The sequence below is a fragment of the Schistocerca piceifrons genome, chromosome 4, assembly GCF_021461385.2.
Source record: "Schistocerca piceifrons isolate TAMUIC-IGC-003096 chromosome 4, iqSchPice1.1, whole genome shotgun sequence".
In the NCBI taxonomy this organism is placed as follows: domain Eukaryota; kingdom Metazoa; phylum Arthropoda; class Insecta; order Orthoptera; family Acrididae; genus Schistocerca; species Schistocerca piceifrons.
Window position 1 is genome coordinate 827504682 of NC_060141.1, and position 20894 is coordinate 827525575.

Here is a 20894-nt window from a genome sequence, read left to right on the forward strand (position 1 = left end):
AAGCTCTTGATGCGCAAAATATGATTTAGATAGCTTCACCGTAATAACTTTCTCAAAATTTTTTCAGGGTCTTACGAAATGTTATACAATGTTCTTCCCAAGAAGGTGATATTATCAGGATTTCATCTACATATATGATTAAATCAAACAATGGAAAAGCCAGGATGGAATGCAACGATACCAGAGAAGGAAAGCTGCTACTCACCATATAGCGGAGCTGCTGAGTCGTAATAGGCACAATAAAAAGGTTCACACAATCATAGCTTCCGGCCATTAAGGCCTTTGTCAGCAGTAGTCACACATACACACGCGCGCACACACACACTTACGCAAACGCAACTTGCACACACATCTGCATTCTCAGAGAGCTGAAACTGCACTGCGAGCAGCAGCACCAGTACATGATGGGAGTGGTGACTGGGTAGGGGTGAGAAGGAGGCTGGGGCAGGTAGGGGGAGGGATAGTATGGTGAGAGTGGCAGACGGTGAAGTGTTGCAGTTTAGACGGAGGGGGGAGGGGGTAAGTAACGGAAAGGAGAGAAATTAAAAGACTGGGTGTGGTGGTGAAATGACGGATATGTAGTGTTGGAATGGGAACAGGGAGGGGGCTGGATGGGTGAGGACAGTGACTAACAAAGATTGAGGGCAAGAGGGTTACGGGAACGTAGGATGTATTGCAGGGGAAGGATCCATATGGCACAGGCTGTGAAGTCATTGAGATGAGGGGTATCATGTTTGGCAGCGTGTTCAGCGACAGGGTGGTCCACTTGTTTTTCGGCCCACTTGTTTTTTGGCCACAGTTTGTCAGTGGCCGTTCATGCGGACAGGCAGCTTGTTGGTTGTCATGCCTACATAGAATGCAGCACAGTGGTTGCAGCTTAACTTGTAAATCACATGACTGGTTTCACAGATGGCCCTGTCTTTATTGGGATAGGTGATGTTAGCGACCGGACTGGAGTAGATGGTGGTAGGAGGATGTATGGGACAGGTCTTGCATCTAGGTCTATTACAGGAGTATGAGCTATGATGTAAGGGATTGGGAGCAGGGGTTGTGTAAGGATGGACAAGTATATTGTGTAGGTTCGGTGAACAGCGGAATACCACGGTGGGAGGGGTGGGAAGGATAGTGGATAGGACATTTCTCATTTCAGGGCATGACAAGAGGTAATCGAAACCCTGATGGAGAATGTAATTCAGTTGCTCCAGTTCCAGATGGTACTAAGTCACGAGGGGAATGCTCCTCTGTGGCCGGACTGTGGGACTTTGGGAGGTGGTGGGAGACTGGAAAGATAGGGCACGAGAGATTTGTTTTTGTAAAAGGCTGGGAGGATAATTACGGTCAGTGAAGGCTTCAGTGAGACCCTCAGTATATTTAGAGGAGGACTACTCATCACTGCAGATGCGACGACCACGGGTGGCTAGGCTGTACGGAAGGGACTTCTTGGTATGGAATGGGTGGCATCTATCGAAGTGGAGGTATTGCTGGTGGTTAGTAGGTTTGATACGGACGTAGGTACTGATGTAGCCATCTCTGAGGTGGTCAACATCTAGGAGGGTGGTTTGTTGTTGAGGGACCAGGTGAAGCAAATGGGGGAGACGTTGTTGAGGTTCTGGAGGAATGTGAATAAGGTGTCCTCACCTTCAATCCAGATAGCAAAGATGTCATCAATGAATCTGAACCAGGTGAGGGATTTAGGATTCTGGGTTTTTAGATGGCTCATGAAGAGGTTACCATGGGATGGTGCCATGCGGGTGCCCATAGCCATACCACATATTTGTTTGTAGGTAATGCCTTCAAAGGAGAAGTAATTGTGGGTGAGGATATAGTTGGTCATGGAGACTAGGACAGAGGTTGTTGGTTTGGAATCCATAGTGTGTCTGGAAAGGTAGTGTTCAATAGCAATAAGGCCATGGCCATTAGGAATGTTAGTGTACAGGGAGGTGGCATCAATAGTGACCAGCAGGGCACCATGTGGTAACGGGACAGGAACTGTGGAGAGTCAGTCAAGGGAATGGTTGGTATCTTTTATATGGGAGGATAAGTTCCGGGTAATAGGTTGAAGGTGTTGGTCTATGAGAGTAGAGATTCTCTCAGTGGGGGCACAGTAACCGGCCACAATAGGGCGTTCTGGGTGGTTGGGTTTATGGACTTTAGGAAGCATGTAGAAGATGGGAGTGCGGGGAGTGGTAGGTGTAAGTAGAGAGATGGACTATGGGGGATGGGCCTAAGGATTTGAGTAGTGACTGGAGATTCTGCTGGATTGCTGGAATGGGATCACTGTGGCATGGTTTGTAGGTGGAAGTATCTGACAGCTGACAGAGTCCTTATGCCACGTAATCCTTGAGGTTCAAAACAACGGTGGTGCAGCCTTTGTCTGCAGGTAGGATTATAAGATTGGGATCAATTTTTAGGTGGTTGACTGCGGTTCTTTCTGCGGATGTAAGGTTAGTATGCATGTTGAGGGATTTGGGGAATGTGGTGAGGCAAGGTTCGAGAATAAGAAATTCTGGAAAGTAACAGGGGGTGGTTTGGAGGCAGTGGGGGTGCATCACGGTGGGATGGAGGAGTGAACTGAGTTAGGCAGGGTTCAATATTGGTCTTTGATTGAGTCTAATTGGTCGGGTTGGTGGCGAAGTGTTTCCACTGTAGGGACTGGGAGAAAGAGAGAAGGTCTTCAACAAATCCTATATGGTTGAATTTGGGAGTGGGGCAAAAGGTGAGACCTTTGGAATGGACTGATATTTCTATGGGACTAAGGCTTCTGAAGGGAAGGTTCATGACTGTGTTGCAGGTCTGTTTAGGTTTTGGGGATCTGTGTGGTGGTGGAAGTGAGTTTTGGAAGGTGAGGTTTGTCAGCTATGAGGGGGCATGGGGGAGATTTGGTGGTTGTTTTAGAAGTGGTGGACAGTGGTACTCTGAGGTGGCAGTAGGAAGTGAGCAGGATGGAGAGCTTTTTGAGGTGGTGTTGTGCATGTTGCTCAAGTTCCTGCAGGGCAAGAGTTTCAATGTGTGTTATGGGTTCCAGGAATTTGGGATTACATAGCAGGAGAATTTTGCAGATGGAGAGAAGGTACTGACTGCAAGGAGGATTGGGCTTGGTAGATATGGTTCTGCAGAACTGTGTTGGTGAGGGCTAAGGATTGGCGAAATCTGAACATGTGGAGGTCATTGTGGAAGGAGGGGTGGCAACTAGACCTGGATAATTTGATGGTAAGGCCATTAGGGGGGGATTTCATGAGCGCAGCAACAATGCAGGAACAGTATGTGGGACTGGGATCTGGTTAGGGATAAGGAAACTTTTCTGTATTGACGCAGATGGAAGGAGCAAGGATCCATGGTGGTGCAAAAATGCGAAAAATTTCATAAGAAAATTAATTGCATCTGAAAAATTACGCAAAAATACACCTAAATATGTGTGAAAAGTACGAAAAGAGCATAATCATAATGGATGCACAGGGGGAGAAAAAAAGATGCAATCTGAGGAAGACAACGATAGTGGAAGGTGAAAACTCACTAAAATTCGTGAGAAGTCACAAAGGTCAAAGTAGTGAGTAACTAATCATTAATAAATATATTTATATTACTGTGGGTAGCATGTTTGAGGGTGGATAAGCGTAAAGAAGGGGGACGGCAGATGTGACTGAATGAGGTGGATTTAGTGCGTGCGAACAGGGATAGAACGGAGAAAGTGTGGGAGGTGGGGAGGGGTTCGTAGTTACGAGATGCAAGATCGTGTGGCACCGGAAAAGTGCGGTAGATAACACTCTTAAATACGGGAACTGACTCAAGGAGCGTGATCAGTTTGAAGGTATAGGCTTAATTATATTGGCGGGAGTAATGTGGGACATAAGATGCTGCACCAACAATCAGCGTGGTCTTGAGGCCGTCTGTTGCACGCGGCCGAGTCAGTTGATACAGTGCGGCTCATAGGTAGAGCGTGCAGTGCATTTCGTAAGGCAACGAGAGAAACACAGGAAAGAAAAGAAAGAAGGATGGACATTGAGATAGCGATGCAAAAGAAAGTAGTTACAAAGGAAAACAGCACAGGGTTATGATCAAAGAAAAGCCATCAGGCAAAAATCAAACAGTAGAAAATCCAGGCTGGAAAGCAACAATACCAGAGAAGGAAAGCTTCAATAAATCTCTCCCTAATGCTTCATCCAGCACACGTATAAATGTTGTTGTTGTTGTGGTCTTCAGTCCTGAGACTGGTTTGATGCAGCTCTCCATGCTACTCTATCCTGTGCAAGCTTTTTCATCTCCCAGTACCTAGTGCAACCTACATCCTTCTGAATCTGCTTAGTGTATTCATCTCTTGGTCTCCCTCTACGATTTTTACCCTCCACGCTGCCCTCCAATACTAAATTGGTGATCCCTTGATGCCTCAGAACATGTCCTACCAACCGATCCCTTCTTCTGGTCAAGTTGTGCCACAAACTTCTCTTCTCCCAAATCCTATTCAATACTTCCTCATTAGTTATGTGATATACCCATCTAATCTTCAGCATTCTTCTGTAGCACCACATTTCAAAAGCTTCTATTCTCTTCTTGTCCAAACTATTTATCGTCCATGTTTCACTTCCATACATGGCTACACTCCACACAAATACTTTCAGAAATGACTTCCTGACACTTAAATCAATACTGGATGTTAACAAATTTCTCTTCTTCAGAAACGCTTTCCTTGCCATTGCCAGCCTACATTTTATATCCTCTCTACTTCGACCATCATCAGTTATTTTGCTCCCCAAATAGCAAAACTCCTTTACTACTTTAAGTGCCTCATTTCCTAATCTAATTCCCTCAGCATCACCCGACTTAATTAGACTACATTCCATTATCCTTGTTTTGCTTTTGTTGATGTTAATCTTATATCCTCCTTTCAAGACACTGTCCATTCCATTCAACTGCTCTTCCAAGTCCTTTGCTGTCTCTGACAGAATTACAATGTCATCGGCAAACCTCAAAGTTTTTATTTCTTCTCCATGAATTTTAATACCTACTCCGAATTTTTCTTTTGTTTCCTTTACTGCTTGCTCAATATACAGATTGAACAACATCGGGGAGAGGCTACAACCTTGTCTTACTCCCTTCCCAACCACTGCTTCTCTTTCATGTCCCTCGACTCTTATAACTGCCATCTGGTTTCGGTACAAATTGTAAATAGCCTTTCGCTCCCTGTATTTTACCCCTGCCACCTTTAGAATTTGAAAGAGAGTATTCCAGTCAACATTGTCAAAAGCTTTCTCTAAGTCACGTATAAATACAGATACAGAAATATTAAGTCCAAATGGCAGTACATTGAAATGGTATGATTTACCATCAAACAAAAATGCTGTATACTACTTTGATTCTGGGTGTAACCTAATTTGCCAATATCCCGCAGTCAGGTCCATCGTGCTAAAAAACCTTGCTTTCTCAAATTTGGATAACAATTTGTCGATGTTAATGGGTCTGTCTCTTTCTATCTCTATATGCTTATTCAATGTCCGCCCATCTAACACTAATCGTACTCCTCCTGTACCTTTCTTCATCATGCTGGAGCTATGTTCTATTATATTGTTATCAATCATTTTGTTGATTTCCTGCTGCTTCTTTCAAACTTACCGGTATTGGATATGGCTTACAGAAGAATGGAGTGTCATCTTTGATTTTAAACTTACATATGTAGTCGCTGATACTACCTGGACAATCGGAAAATACTACCTCATATTCCGATAGAATTTTATATAAATCTTGTTTTTGTTCACTGGTTAATATTATAGACTCGTTTACCTTGTCTTGTAAGTCAGCTTGACGTGATACATGACCTACACTATTGATCTCTGATGACAATTGTGCAGTAGCTGTTAACCGCAGACACTGACATTCAGTTGTTTGTTTGCCAATGTACCTGTCTGTCACAAATGGTATCCAGTATCTACTGACCCCTTTTCCGAAACATAGAAGTTTTTCCTCAAAGTTTAAGATGACTTTAAATTCTAATAACCAATGTAAACCAAATAAAACATTTCTATTTATAATCTCTACGATTAACAGTGTTTGACGAAATAGAATATTTCCAACGCTACACTTCACTTGAGTTTCGTGTTTCACAATTTTACTTTTCGTTCCTGTTATACCAACTATGTAAACTCCAGTTACTGGTAACAGCGGTAAGTGTTTTTTAGTCTGTAGTAAGTTAAAGGATGCGCTAGATATGAGTGACACTTCGCTCCATGAGTCTATAAATATGTTAACTTCAGAAGTCTCCACGGTCCCTGCTATTATAGATTGTGGATTGTTGATAACTAGGCTTTGGTCTTCCAGCAGTAACCATTCTTTAGTAGGTATTTTGTGTGTGAAATTAACATACTTACTATGAACTAGGCCTCCTAGTGTATCTCTACGACCTGGGCCCCGGCCCTGGATCCAGATCGCATCACGTTTTCCTCATTATCAGTAATCACAGGTTGGTTATCGAATCAAGATACTATGTTACCACTTTGTGTTCTACTATTACTCAGTACAAATTCCTGCGAAGTTACTGGACTTAAATTCGAAGGTGGATGTTTCTTTTGACAATTGTCATCACCATTTTTTCTATTGCACTGGTGTACTCTAGCTAGGTTGACTTTATGCTTTTTGAAATTATTACCACTATTCCTTTTGTAGTTCAGATTTTCCCCTTGATGTAGAGTTTCATTATGGTCTTGATTTATTGCATCTAGAGCTTCAACAAAAGATAACAATTCTTCAACCGTTTTCCAGCCCCTACACAAGATGTCTTTCATTTCATAGATGGGTAAATGTGTAATTAAAATTCTAAACAATGTCTCTTCCTCCATCGGTTTATCTAAATACTTTGCCCTTGTTTAAATGCCAGTCGAAATATTTTCTCACAGAACCCCACATATTATTGTAATATTTTGGGTCCCACAAATCTGATATTAACTTTTCTTGTGCACTAGCCATCCAGTATTTTTCTTTAAATTTCTTCTGGAAGTTTTCCCAAGAAGAAAAGTTCTCAATATTTACAGTACCCCATTCTGAGGCTTTCCCTGAAAGTTATTCCCCAGCAAGTTCAATTTTCTTAGAATCTTCGTAGTTCTTTGGCAAAGCCTGATTGAATCTTTTCAAAAAGTGAGTTGGATGTACATCCCTGTCCGGTTTAAGCTTAGGGAATTGTCTCAATAATCCCGAATTCACTCCCCATTGCAAATCGGTAACTACTTGACTAGTTAAAACAACATTCAGTGAAGTTGTCCGTTTTTCCACAAGTCATCTATAACCTTTCAGGTATCTCAAAGTTCGGAAGAAACAGTAGGCGATACATTCCCAGAGGTTACTCTCGCTGCAACTTTTCAATCTATCATTTCCTCCGCCTGTTCCTGCAAACTACTTACATTTATAATGTCTGAGTTCGTTAGTTTATCTTTGAAGTTTCTTTCTACATTATCTCATGTAATTTGCGATTGGATTATTGTCATTAACTTATCTTGCTTATCGATGCACTCTTTTACAGTGTGCAACCCCTGCTTTACAGCATCAAACTTAACATTGCATGCATTTTCAAATGATCCTAACTTTCCACTCATTTCAGATTCGATCATATTACCTTTTTCCTCAATATCAAATTCTAATTTCTTTGTCAACCCCTGGATTTGATCATTCTGTTTCTGACTAAAGTCAGTGAAAAGTCGATTTACATGGAGGTTTAAAGAGTTAGTTACTTCAGTCGTTAATTCTAATTTCAAATCCTCTGCCTTATTGTTTAAATTGTCAAATTCAGTCTTTAAAGCCCCCATACTTTCGCATAAACTACCAAATTCTTTGCTTTTCGATTCTACTTTGGCATTTAGCAAATTTAATTGAGAATTTACTGAGCCAAGTTCTTTCTTTAGAGTTTCATTCTGAGCATTAGAAGCTTCATTTAGTTCCTTTCTTAAAGCGGCTGAATCTGCCCTCTAGGCTTTAATTAAATTTACTAATTCAGACCAATCTGGCATCTATTTACTAACTTTGACAACCATAGCTGATTCTTGAGTTTTTTCCATTTGTCCTAAGTTATCCATATTCTTATCAGCTTTAGACCTAGTAATCATTTAAAAAAATTCAACTCTGATTATAATACGAGGGTAATCCCAAAAGTAAGATCTCTTATTTTTTTATAAGTACATAGACCTGTTTATTTCTACAGTGGTGTACATCAGTTTACAGCTTGAACATTTAGTTATTTTTTGACATAATCACAATTTCTGTCGATACATTTTTGTAGACGCTGTTGCAGTTTTTGTGTGCCCACGTCATACCAGCTCGCCGCCGTGCTGTTTAGAAATTTATGAACCTCTTCTTTCACCTTGTCGTTGGAGCTGAATCGCTGGGGCCACAATTAACGCTGACAGGTACTGTGAGACTGAAAAAACTCAAATGGGCAATTCAGAGCCGGAGAAGAGGAATGTTGAGCAACAAGAGCGTACACATTCTCCATGACAACGCTCACCCACATGTCGCTCGGCAAACCATTGCTCTCCTGCAACAGTTTCAGTGGAACATAATCACCCACCCACCCACCCTGTAGACCTGAGTTAGTGCCCAGTGACTATCATCTGTTCCCTAAGATAAAAGAACATTTGGCCGGAAAGCGATGCAGCTCCGATGACGAGGTGAGAGAAGAGGCTCATAACTTTCTGAACAGCATGACGGCGAACTGGTATGACATGGGCGTACAAAAACTGCCACAGTGTCTACAAAAATGCATCGACAGAAATGGTGATTATGTCAAAAAATAGCTAAATGTTCAAGTTGTAAACTGGTGTAAACCATTGTAGAAATAAACAGGTCTATGTACTTATAAATAAATAGGAGACCTTACTTTTGGGATTACTCTCGTAACTACAGTAGTATTGTTCACTGAACAGTTCTTACTAAAACAATAAAGTTCTGTTTTACGCTCACCTGACATAGAGTTTAGGCTGCGTCGGTAAGTGGATGTGTAACCAGCACCGGCGAACAGCAACTTATGCTGGTGGCGTCGGTTGTTGTTTTTTATGTAGCCACTGGTGAGTGGATGTGGAAGCATGTCAGCACCGGTCGACAGCAAATGGTGCTGGCGGCATCTGATGTTGGTTTCTGTGTCTGCTTACCCACCATGTGTGAGAGCTGTTATACTCTCTACACCAGATCTTCTCAGTCGAATTGTTCTTAGTCTAATACATCGAGATCTTCTCTCTGTTCATTTAACGTTGTAATAATAACATTGTAATAATTACTAATTTTCAGCATTTGAATTTTTAGGCAGAATCCAGTTCCGTGAACTGGTTGTTTTGTCTTGTTATGCTCGGTTGCTATGGCAACATCTAATATCATCTTCTCTCGTATTTGTCTCAAAATTCCTATTTTCATGTCGTTTCACACAGGTTGCCACGTTCTAACGCTTTGGACGATTTAAAGTGGCGAAGTACGTGTGCAAAATCTCACTTCTTTAACGATAGACTTACTTGAGATGGTCAGCCGACTTTCCTTGCTGGTTACCTTGCTGCTGCAACCTCCTTTTCTCTTCTTCTCTGAAGTATATCTGCTAGGAAAAGGAATTTCTCAAGACTCTTTCTACTTATAAGAATAAGCAGACATGCGCAGTTTCTTTTGCTTAACTTCATGACGTATATTTGAACATCAATCTTTCTCAAAACTCATTTTCCGCATAAACAAACACTATCAAGTAAGTCTCTTTGCTTGTCCAAAGGTTAAAAACAGAGTTCATTTACACATAAGAAAAGGTTGGCTTAGAACCCAAGTCCATTCTTATTCTGAATCTGAACACCTGTCTTATCCTCTCCATGTCCAAAACGAACAATAATTAACAATATTTCAACTGTTCTCTTTTTTTTGCACTACAATAGTCAACGTTATACAACAGCACAGAATACATAAACACTTGGTACATAAACACTCCTTGTTCTTTCACTACGGCTTCCATGGTGCGACCAGCATACGCTTGTCAGTGCCGTTTGACCTCCATGTCTACAGTCTACTTACTATGCACTTTGAACCTGCACACACAGACACGCAACTCGCAGTAGATAGGCTCTCTCACACTTATATTTAAAATATCGTGTGTTCAAGGCGGTAGAAGGCTGAGTGATTCTAGAATTTACGCGGAAATTCTCAAAGCACTACAGTGTACGACATTTTTATTACGGTATAGACAGGACACAGCATTCCAATCAGCATCCTGAAGGCATGCGACATGTGACACGGCCGCCTCGCAAAATGCCCCTCACATTATGTCACTTTGTGGTGAGATACTCTTAATGACTTGTCGACACAGCATCGCAGACGGCCAGAGAAACGAGTCACTGGGGCGTTATTAATAGTTACTGATCAGACCACCGATCACGTTTGAGCCCGCTATGTTGCCAGTCCCCCCTACCCGGCATCCCGGCTATCGTTATCCTCAGCCCACCAGTCATACGCTGAGGTCCAGAGTCTGGAGAACAGTGTCGACCCGCCTGCACACTGCTGCCAAACACTACGAATCGATCTGGCCGGCCAGCACCAGCCGAGCCATGGGAACGTCAACTGCCAGCTGTCATCTTGGCACCACCCAACCGCCCTGTTGCAGTGCAGCGTCGCTTCACTTGAGCCGGGGTCTTACGCCTCACAGTGCTCACAGGATGCGGACACCGAGAACCAACATTGGGCCGTGTCACCAGGTCTGCTCCAGCTCTTGGAACAGTAGAGAGTTTCCCCGAGTACAGTCTTATATTGTGGCAGCTCCCTTCACTTCTGACAGATCCCGTATTCACCGCCAACTCGTCTGATCCATGACAGTTTTGTCATCCTGACAGGCCCAAAAGATAGCTTATCTGCCACCCGTCATAGACTTGTCAGCCCCAGGCCATTGCATTTATAATGCACAAGTAACTGTTCCATTAAAATGGTTTAAAGTAGAAGAGGAAAAGAAAAAAAGGTAAATTCAAAAGAGGGCGCTAGATGTGTTTCAACATTAACCTTTTGTGATCAGTTTGTCTTATTTTCATTAACATGTAATATTTGCAATGATTTGTCTTATATGTAATATTCGGAGAAGACAGTAATTGTTGGCATATTTTATATCTCTCTGTTATGGAGTTGTGCAAATTAAGAAAAGTACATTGTGTGTAATCTGCTATCAGTCTCAAAATATTACTTTTGTAATCCAATCATTTTCTTTGTTGTAGGTACCTGGCTGTGGATAGCAGTGGAGATCAATGTACAAAAGAGAAGGAGAATTTACAGAAGTTACTTCAAAAAATTGAAGAGAGGCGGAAACAGAAAAAAACCACACTCAATGCATTGCAGAATGAAACTGGGTATATCACTGAGAGCTCTACAATGCCACAAGGAGGAAATGAAAGCGAAAGTGTCAGCAAGAAAAAGAAAAAGAAGCGGAAGTTGTCAGATGCAAATGAAGCAGATAGGGAGGATGTTAAAAACATGAGAATTACAGAGACTGGAGATGTCATCTCTAATGATGCACAGACTGATCTTATAAAGGTTGATGAGTCATATCAGTCTGAAAATGAAATAAAAGATTCAAATGAAGTGGATAATGAAGAGAATTTACCTGAAAGTGAATTCACTGTTCTTGGATCTGATAGCTTTGCAAAGAAACAAAAGGTAATTTTGGAAAGTAAAGCCACATGTCTGATAAGAGTTACTAGCTTGCCCGAATTCATGTTAATATATGCATTACATAGTTTCAGTGGTGCATTACTTCTAACTTGTAGAACAAGACTTACTAAATTTCTTTTTGTTTCCATGGCAGTGAGTAAAACATTGGTTTGGAAATTATGCCAGGTATTTCACCTTGTCAGTAATGTCATAAGTGGAATAATCACATGTGCTGGCTAATGGATGATGATTGTGATTTTGAGCTGCCGACTATTGTCTTGCTCTAACATGAAGCTGTTACATGTGGTTGTATTTATTAGATGTAGTGGACAACACAGTTTAGATGTTATTAAAGTCCTGAGAAGGGTGGTACACAGGTAAAATACTGGACTCTGTTCATAAGGAATGGGACTCAAATCCCGTATCCAACCATCCAGGTTTAGTATTGTTACAGTTTCCATAAATCAATATAAGTAAATTATGCGTTGGTTTCTTCAAAAGTGGCACATCATATTTCCTTCTCCATCCTGAAATCTGAACATGTGGTCCACCTCCAGTAACATTAGTGTCAACAGGGCGGTAAAAGCTGTTCCTCCTGTATCCTTACTACTAAGCCACTGTTGAATGCAGCTAAATATAAAATTGTAAGGTAAAGTGAAAGTTTCCCATTTCAAGATTACAAAATTGCTTGGGGATAGCCAGTTGTAATGCTTTCAGTGAACATACAGTCACAGATCTGTAGTTGCTCCAATTTAAGAAGTTTGTCCTTTAATAGTGTTGTGAGTTAGACACATTCAGCAGTACATCGTAACTTACGTTGAACAGATATTTGCAGTAAGCAGTTAATTTTGTCATAAAGCAACCCTGCCTCACTTCTTTCTCAACTGCTGCTTCCCTTTTGTGTCCTTCAACACTTAGAGCCGCTTTTTTAGATAACTTTCTGCTCCCCATGTTGTATCCCAGCCACAGTCAAAATTCAAATAGTATAGTTCAGTCAAAATTGTCATTTGCTTTCTCTAAATCTACAAATGCAGGTTTGCCTTTCTTCAACCTAGCATTTAGGATATGTCATAAGGTCAGTTATTGCCTGTTATATAGCTGCATTTCTCCAGAAACCAAACTGGTCTTCACTCAGGTCAGCCTTTGCCAGTTTTTCCATTCTTCTGTGAATAATTTTTGTAAGTATTTTGCAACCATGTCTTATTAAACTGACTGACTGTTAAAACATATCTCCAGGGCACAGGCATTCCAGAACCACCCCTGCTTCCTCCGCAGTGTACTGCTGCTCTGCAATCCTTACTCCATACATCACATCTCCGAAATTAAATCCCTTGCTCTCCAGCACCTGGATGGGTGTTCCAGAGACCATCTCCATAAATTATCCAACTTGCTGATATTCTACTGCCACCTCAGGGAACCACTATCAAACCTGTATCATACACACAGTGTTCCTCCTCATCCACCCCTCATAGCAGCTAATCCCTGCCTAGCTGATTTTTTCAACTTGCCACATCCCCCAAAACTTCCTACCAACCCTCCACCAAATCCAGAGCCAAAGCATTCCCGTAACACTGCTGTTAACCTTTCCACCAAAACCCTCAGCACCACAGAAGTTTAATTTCTATCCAAAGGCCTCACTTTTAGCCCTACACTCAACTTTAACCATGCTGGACTTGTCAAAAACGTATTCTCCTTCTCCCAATCCCTACCATGGAAGCACTTTTTTGCTGTCAGTCCCTCTAACCAAAACCTCTCTAATGCCAAAATTGAATCCTGCCTTTTCCAGTTCACACGACCATCCAACTGTGATCCCCCCCCCCCCCCCCCCCTCTCCCACCTGCTGGTCATCTTCCAGGAATTCCTTACCTCCAACTTAGCCTCAACCATCCATCCCTCTCCCACCACACCAATCTTTCAGCAGAAGAAAGAACAACCATACACAATTTCAAAACAAATCCTCACCTATTCATACTACTTGCAGGCAAAGGTTCCACCACTGTTGTTATGAATCGCAGTGACTACCTGGCAGAAGGCCTCTGTCAGTTGTCTGACTCCTCCACCTATAAACTTTGCCAGAGTTATCCCATCCCGGAAGTCCAACACAAACTCCAGCCCCTGCTTTAAAGCCTTAGGCCTTTCCCAGCACGTCTCCCCTGAATCTATTTCAATCCTCACCCCTATGACATCCCGCATTCCCACCTTCTACGTGCTCCCCAAAATCCACAAACCCAACAATCCAGGATTCCCCTTTGTGGCTGGTTATTGTTTCTCCACTGAAAGAATTTCTGCACTCATTGATGAACACCTCTAACCAATTGCCCATAATCTAGCCTCCCACCTCAAAGACACCTTCACTGACTCTCCACATTGTCCACCCTTTTACCTCCTGGTTTCCTATTCGTGACTATTGACACCACCTCTCTATACACCAACATCCCTCATTCTATTGAACACTACCTCTCCCAATGTCCTTCAGATTCGAAATCCACTACCTCATTCGTCTTACACCTTACTAACTTGATTGTAACCCACAACTACTACTTGAAGGGAAAGTGTGTAAACAAATCCACGGCACAGCCATGGGCACCCACATTGCACCCTCGTATGCCAACCTTTTTATGTGCTATCTAGAGGAGACCTTCTAGCCTCACAAAACACCAAACCCCTAGTCTAGTTCAACTTCATTGATGAGATCTTCATGATCTCAACCCAGGGCCAAGACATCCTATCTTCATTCCTTCACGACCTCAACATCTTATCTTCCATCTGCTTCACATCGTCCTCCTCAACCCAGCATGCCACCTAGATGTTGACCTCCAGCTCTCTGATGGCTCCAGCCGCACCTCTGTCCACATTAAACCCACCAATTATTTTCAGTTAATGCCCAAATTTTAGTTTTTGGAGTTTCTCCCCATTGAGTCTGTATTAAGCAGAACTTACTTCCTTGTAGTAGAGATCTGCACAACTCCATGTTAGGTGCTTTTTCTTCTGACGCCGCAAAACTTAGTCTTCTTGACTGTGTAGGTAATGTAAATTTCATTTATCGGATTACTTCTACACAGGGTGGTCCTTCGGTATTGACCGGGCCAAATATCTCACAAAATAAGCATCAAACAAAAAAACTACAAAGAACGAAACTCGTCTAGCTTGAAGGGGGGAAACCAGATGGCGCTATGGTTGGCCCGCTAGATGGTGCTGCCATAGGTCAAATGGATATCAACTGTGTTTTTTTAATAGGAACCCCAATTTTTTATTGCATTTTGTGTAGTACGTAAAGAAATATGAATGTTTTAGTTGGACCACATTTTTGCTTTGTGATAGATGGCGCTTTAATAGTCACAAACGTATAAGTTCGTGGTATCACGTAACATTCCGCCAGTGCGGACGGTATTTGCTTCGTGATACATTACCTGTGTTAAAATGGACCGTTTACCAACTGCGGAAAAGGTCGATATCGTGTTGATGTATGGCTATTGTGATAAAATGCCCAACGGGTGTGTGCTATGTATGCTGCTCGGTATCCTGGATGACATCATCCAAGTGTCCGGACCGTTTGCAGAATAGTTACGTTAGTTAAGGAAACAGGAAGTGTTCAGCCACATGTGAAACGTCGACCACGACCTGCAACAAATGATGATGCCCAAGTAGGTGTTTTAGCTGCTGTCGCTGCTAATCTGCACATCGGTAGCAGACAAATTGCGCGAGAATGGGGAATCTCAAAAACGTCAGTGTTGAGAATGCTACATCAACATTGATTGCACCCGTACCATATTTCTATGCGCCAGGAATTGCATTGCGACGACTTTGAACGTCATGTACAGTTCTGCCACTGGGCACAAGAGAAATTATGGGATGATGACAGATTTTTTGTACGTGTTCTATTTAGCGACGAAGCGATAATGTAAACCGGCTTAATATGCACTATTGGGCAACAGAAAATCCACGACGGCTGCGACAAATGGAACATCAGTGACCTTGGCAGGTTAATGTATGGTGCGGCATTATGGGAGGAAGGATAATTGGCCCCCATTTTATCGATGGCAATCTAAATGGTTCAATGTATGCTGATTTCTTACGTAATGTTCTACCGATGTTACTGCAAGATGTTTTGCTGCATGACAGAATGGCACTGTACTTCCAACATGATGGATGTCCGGCACATAGCTCGCGTGCAGTTGAAGCTGTATTGAATAGCATGTTTCTTGACAGGTGGATTGGTCGTCAAAGCACCATACAATGGCCCATGCGTTCACCGGATCTGATGTCCCCGGATTTCTGTCTGTGGGGACAGTTGAAGGATGTTTGCTATCGTGATCCACTGACAACATGTGTCAGCGCATTGTCAGTGCATGTGCGAACATTACGGAAGGCGAACTACTCGCTTTGGAGAGGAATGTCGCTACACATATTGCCAAATGCATTGAGGTTGACAGACATCATTTTGAGCATTTATTGCATTAATGTGGTATTTACAGGTAATCACGCTTTAACAGCATGCATTCTCAGAAATGATAAGTTCACAAAAGTACATGTATCACATTGGAACAACCGAAATAAAATGTTCAGACGTACCTACGTTCTGTATTTTAATTTAAAAAAACCTATCTGTTACCAACTGTTCGTCTAAAATTGTAAGCCATATGTTTGTGTCTATTACGGTGCTATCTATCACAAAGTGAAAAAAGTGGTCCAACTAAAACATTTATAATTATAATTATTGCTGTGAAGAATTTGGGGCACGAGAAGCTGCACCAGTAATCCAGTCAGTCACACAGTGGTGTGTTGCGCACACACGAGACCAATGATGCAATGCAACTCAGATGTCAGACGATGTGTGGTTTGGAAGGCTGTGAAAAAAATAGAAAAGAAGGGAAAAAAATTGACAGTGAGTAGAACAATGCTTTAGAGAGTAGTAACAAAGGAAAACATTACATGGTTGTAGGATGGAAAGGAGCTGTTAGGCAAAATCAAAGAGCGGAAATTCCAGGTTGGACTATCTATAATTACGAATAGAATAGATTGCTACTCACTTTTTAAATTCTCTAACCTATTCAGCTGATTAAGGGATCAAATATTTCACACAATGACCCATACACTGCCAGTTTTGTTTCTTGTGACAACAACATCCTCTTTTTTGCCTAACTCTGATATTTGTATCAGACACTTTACATAAATGCTTAATTTGAAGTATTGGATAAAAACAGCAGCTGAAAAGTACAGGAGGAGGAACAGTGGCATTTTTCAAAGCAGTTGTTTTTCTCATAACATAAATATTTAGAGTAATTACCATAATTAGTAGTATGAGTAGATTAGCACTAGTTATAAATTTTTGTTAGTACATGTTATTGAAACTGCTAGCAATGACTCCTTCTGCATGTTATAAATTAACTTTAAACAATGGAAAATCCAGGATGGAATGTTAACATTATTATGAGAAGGAAAGTGCCACTCACCATACAGCGGAGATGCTGGGTCAAAGATAGCCACAGCAGAAAGACTCCTCCAGAACCTCAACAACTTCTCCCCCATTTGCTTCGCCTGATCCTACTCAACACAACAAGCCACATTCCTAGATGTTGACTCCACCTCAAAGATGGCTACATCAGTACCTCTGTCCTTGTCAAACGTACTAACCACCAGCAATACCTCCACATAGACAGCCGCCAACCATTCCATTCCAAGAAGTCCCTTCTGTACAGCCTAGCCACCCATGATCATCGCATGTTCAATGATGAGTAGTCCCTCTCGAAATATACCATGGGTCTCACTGAAGCCTTAACTGACCGTAATTATCCTCCCAACCTTGTACAAAACAAAATCTCCCATGCCTTATCTTTCCAGTCTCCCACCACCTCCCAATGTCCCACCATCCGGCCGCAGAGGAGCATTCCCCTTGTAATTCAGTACTACCCAGGACTGGAGCAGCTGAATTACATTCTCCGCCAGCATTTCGTTGTCCATCCTTACCCAACCCTTGCTCCCAATCCCTTACCTCAAGGCTGATACACCTGTAGACCAAGATGCAAGACCTGTCCCATACATCCTCCCACCACCACCTACTCCAGTCCAGTCACTAACATCACCTAGCCCATCAACGACAGGAATACCTGTGAAACCAGTCATGTGATCTACAAGCTAATCTGCAACCACTGTGCTGCATTCTATGTGGGCATGACAACCAACAAGCTGTCTGTCCACATGAATGGCCATCGACAAATTGTGACCAAGAAACAAGTGGACCACCCTCTTGCTTAACACGCTGCCAAATGTGATATCCTTCATTTCAATGACTGCTTCACAGTGTGTGCCATGTGGAATCTTCCCACCAACACCAGCTTTTCTGAATTGCACGGGTGGGAACTTTCCCTGCAATACATTCTACGTTTCTGTAACCCTCCTGGGCTCAATCTTCATTAGTCACTGTTCTCACCCATCCAGTCCCTGTCCCTATTTCAGCACTATACAGCCTCATTCCACCATAACCACCCAGTCTTCTTATGTCTTTCATTTCTGCTACTTCCCTCCCCCCTCCCCACCTCTCCTCTGTCCTCTGTCTAACATGCAGCACTTAATTGTCCACAATTCCCACCATTCTATCCCTTCACCCCCTCCCCCCCCCCCCCACCCCACCCCAGCCGCCTCCCTACCCCACCCAGTCTCCACTCCCATCATGCACTGGTGCTGCTGCTCGCAATGTGATTTCAGTTGCCTGAGACTGCAGTCGTGTGTGTGTGTGTGTGTGTGTGTGTGTGTGTGTGTGTGTTGTTGTTGTTGTTGATGATGAAGGCCAGTGGCCAAAACCTTTAATTGTTTTTTCACTGAAGTTGAAGTCATATCATTATCTGAATAGTGGCTGTGCAAGAGAAGCCTACAGTAGTGTCTTATTTATTCAGAGATACAAGAAATCAGCAGCTTCATTAGCCTTGTATGGAACAAACTTTTAGCCATCTCATCTAAATAAAATACAAAATAAATTACTATATTGCATGGTTATGAATTTCTGCCCCCCCCATGAACCATGGACCTTGCCGTTGGTGGGGAGGCTTGCGTGCCTCAGCGATACAGATAGCCGTACCGTAGGTGCAACCACAACGGAGGGGTATCTGTTGAGAGGCCAGACAAACGTGTGGTTCCTGAAGAGGGGCAGCAGCCTTTTCAGTAGTTGCAAGGGCAACAGTCTGGATGATTGACTGATCTGGCCTTGTAACAATAACCGAAACGGCCTTGCCGTGCCGGTACTGCGAACGGCTGAAAGCAAGGGGAAACTACAGCCGTAATTTTTCCCGAGGGCATGCAGCTTTACTGTATGATTACATGATGATGGCGTCCTCTTGGGTAAAATATTCCGGAGGTAAAATAGTCCCCCATTCGGATCTCCGGGCGGGGACTACTCAAGAGGATGTCGTTATCAGGAGAAAGAAAACTGGCGTTCTACGGATCGGAGCGTGGAATGTCAGATCCCTTAATCGGGCAGGTAGGTTAGAAAATTTAAAAAGGGAAATGGATAGGTTGAAGTTAGATATTGTGGGAATTAGTGAAGTTCGGTGGCAGGAGGAACAAGACTTCTGGTCAGGTGACTACAGGGTTATAAACACAAAATCAAATAGGGGTAATGCAGGAGTAGGTTTAATAATGAATAGGAAAATAGGAATGCGGGTAAGCTACTACAAACAGCATAGTGAACGCATTATTGTGGCCAAGATAGATACGAAGCCCACACCTACTACAGTAGTACAAGTTTATATGCCAACTAGCTCTGCAGATGACGAAGACATTGAAGAAATGTATGATGAAATAAAAGAAATTATTCAGATTGTGAAGGGAGACGAAAATTTAATAGTCATGGGTGACTGGAATTCGAGTGTAGGAAAAGGGAGAGAAGGAAACATAGTAGGTGAATATGGATTGGGGGACAGAAATGAAAGAGGAAGCCGCCTGGTAGAATTTTGCACAGAGCACAACATAATCATAACTAACACTTGGTTTAAGAATCATGAAAGAAGGTTGTATACATGGAAGAACCCTGGAGATACTAAAAGGTATCAGATAGATTATATAATGGTAAGACAGAGATTTAGGAACCAGGTTTTAAATTGTAAGACATTTCCAGGGGCAGATGTGGACTCTGACCACAATCTATTGGTTATGACCTGTAGATTAAAACTGAAGAAACTGCAAAAAGGTGGGAATTTAAGGAGATGGGACCTGGATAAACTGAAAGAACCAGAGGTGGTACAGAGATTCAGGGAGAGCATAAGGGAGCAATTGACAGGAATGGGGGAAATAAATACAGTAGAAGAAGAATGGGTAGCTTTGAGGGATGAAGTAGTGAAGGCAGCAGAGGATCAAGTAGGTAAAAAGACGAGGGCTAGTAGAAATCCTTGGGTAACAGAAGAAATATTGAATTTAATTGATGAAAGGAGAAAATATAAAAATGCAGTAAGTGAAACAGGCAAAAAGGAATACAAACGTCTCAAAAATGAGATCGACAGGAAGTGCAAAATGGCTAAGCAGGGATGGCTAGAGGACAAATGTAAGGATGTAGAGGCCTATCTCACTAGGGGTAAGATAGATACCGCCTACAGGAAAATTAAAGAGACCTTTGGAGATAAGAGAACGACTTGTATGAATATCAAGAGCTCAGATGGAAACCCAGTTCTAAGCAAAGAAGGGAAAGCAGAAAGGTGGAAGGAGTATATAGAGGGTCTATACAAGGGCGATGTACTTGAGGACAATATTATGGAAATGGAAGAGGATGTAGATGAAGATGAAATGGGAGATATGATACTGCGTGAAGAGTTTGACAGAGCACTGAAAGACCTGAGTCGAAACAAAGCCCCCGGAGTAGACAATATTCCATTGGAACTACTGACGGCCGTGGGAGAGCCAGTCCTGACAAAACTCTACCATCTGGTGAGGAAGATGTATGAGACAGGCGAAATACCCTCAGACTTCAAGAAGAATATAATAATTCCAATCCCAAAGAAAGCAGGTGTTGACAGATGTGAAAATTACCGAACTATCAGCTTAATAAGTCACAGCTGCAAAATACTAACACGAATTCTTTACAGACGAATGGAAAAACTAGTAGAAGCCAACCTCGGGGAAGATCAGTTTGGATTCCGTAGAAACACTGGAACACGTGAGGCAATACTGACCTTAAGACTTATCTTAGAAGAAAGATTAAGGAAAGGCAAACCTACGTTTCTAGCATTTGTAGACTTAGAGAAAGCTTTTGACAATGTTGACTGGAATACTCT

The 20894-nt window shown here is 42.3% G+C and overlaps 1 protein-coding gene across 2 annotated transcripts in view; it reads left to right on the forward strand.

Annotated features, from left to right (window-relative positions):
* LOC124795108 (probable ATP-dependent RNA helicase Dbp73D) overlaps positions 1–20894 on the forward strand; it is a 143474-nt gene that overhangs the window by 6943 nt on the left and 115637 nt on the right. For both annotated transcript variants that reach the window (XM_047258958.1, XM_047258959.1), the window contains exon 2: positions 11202–11640. In XM_047258958.1, the coding sequence (XP_047114914.1) occupies positions 11202–11640 (439 nt within the window). The remainder of the gene's footprint in view (positions 1–11201; positions 11641–20894) is intronic.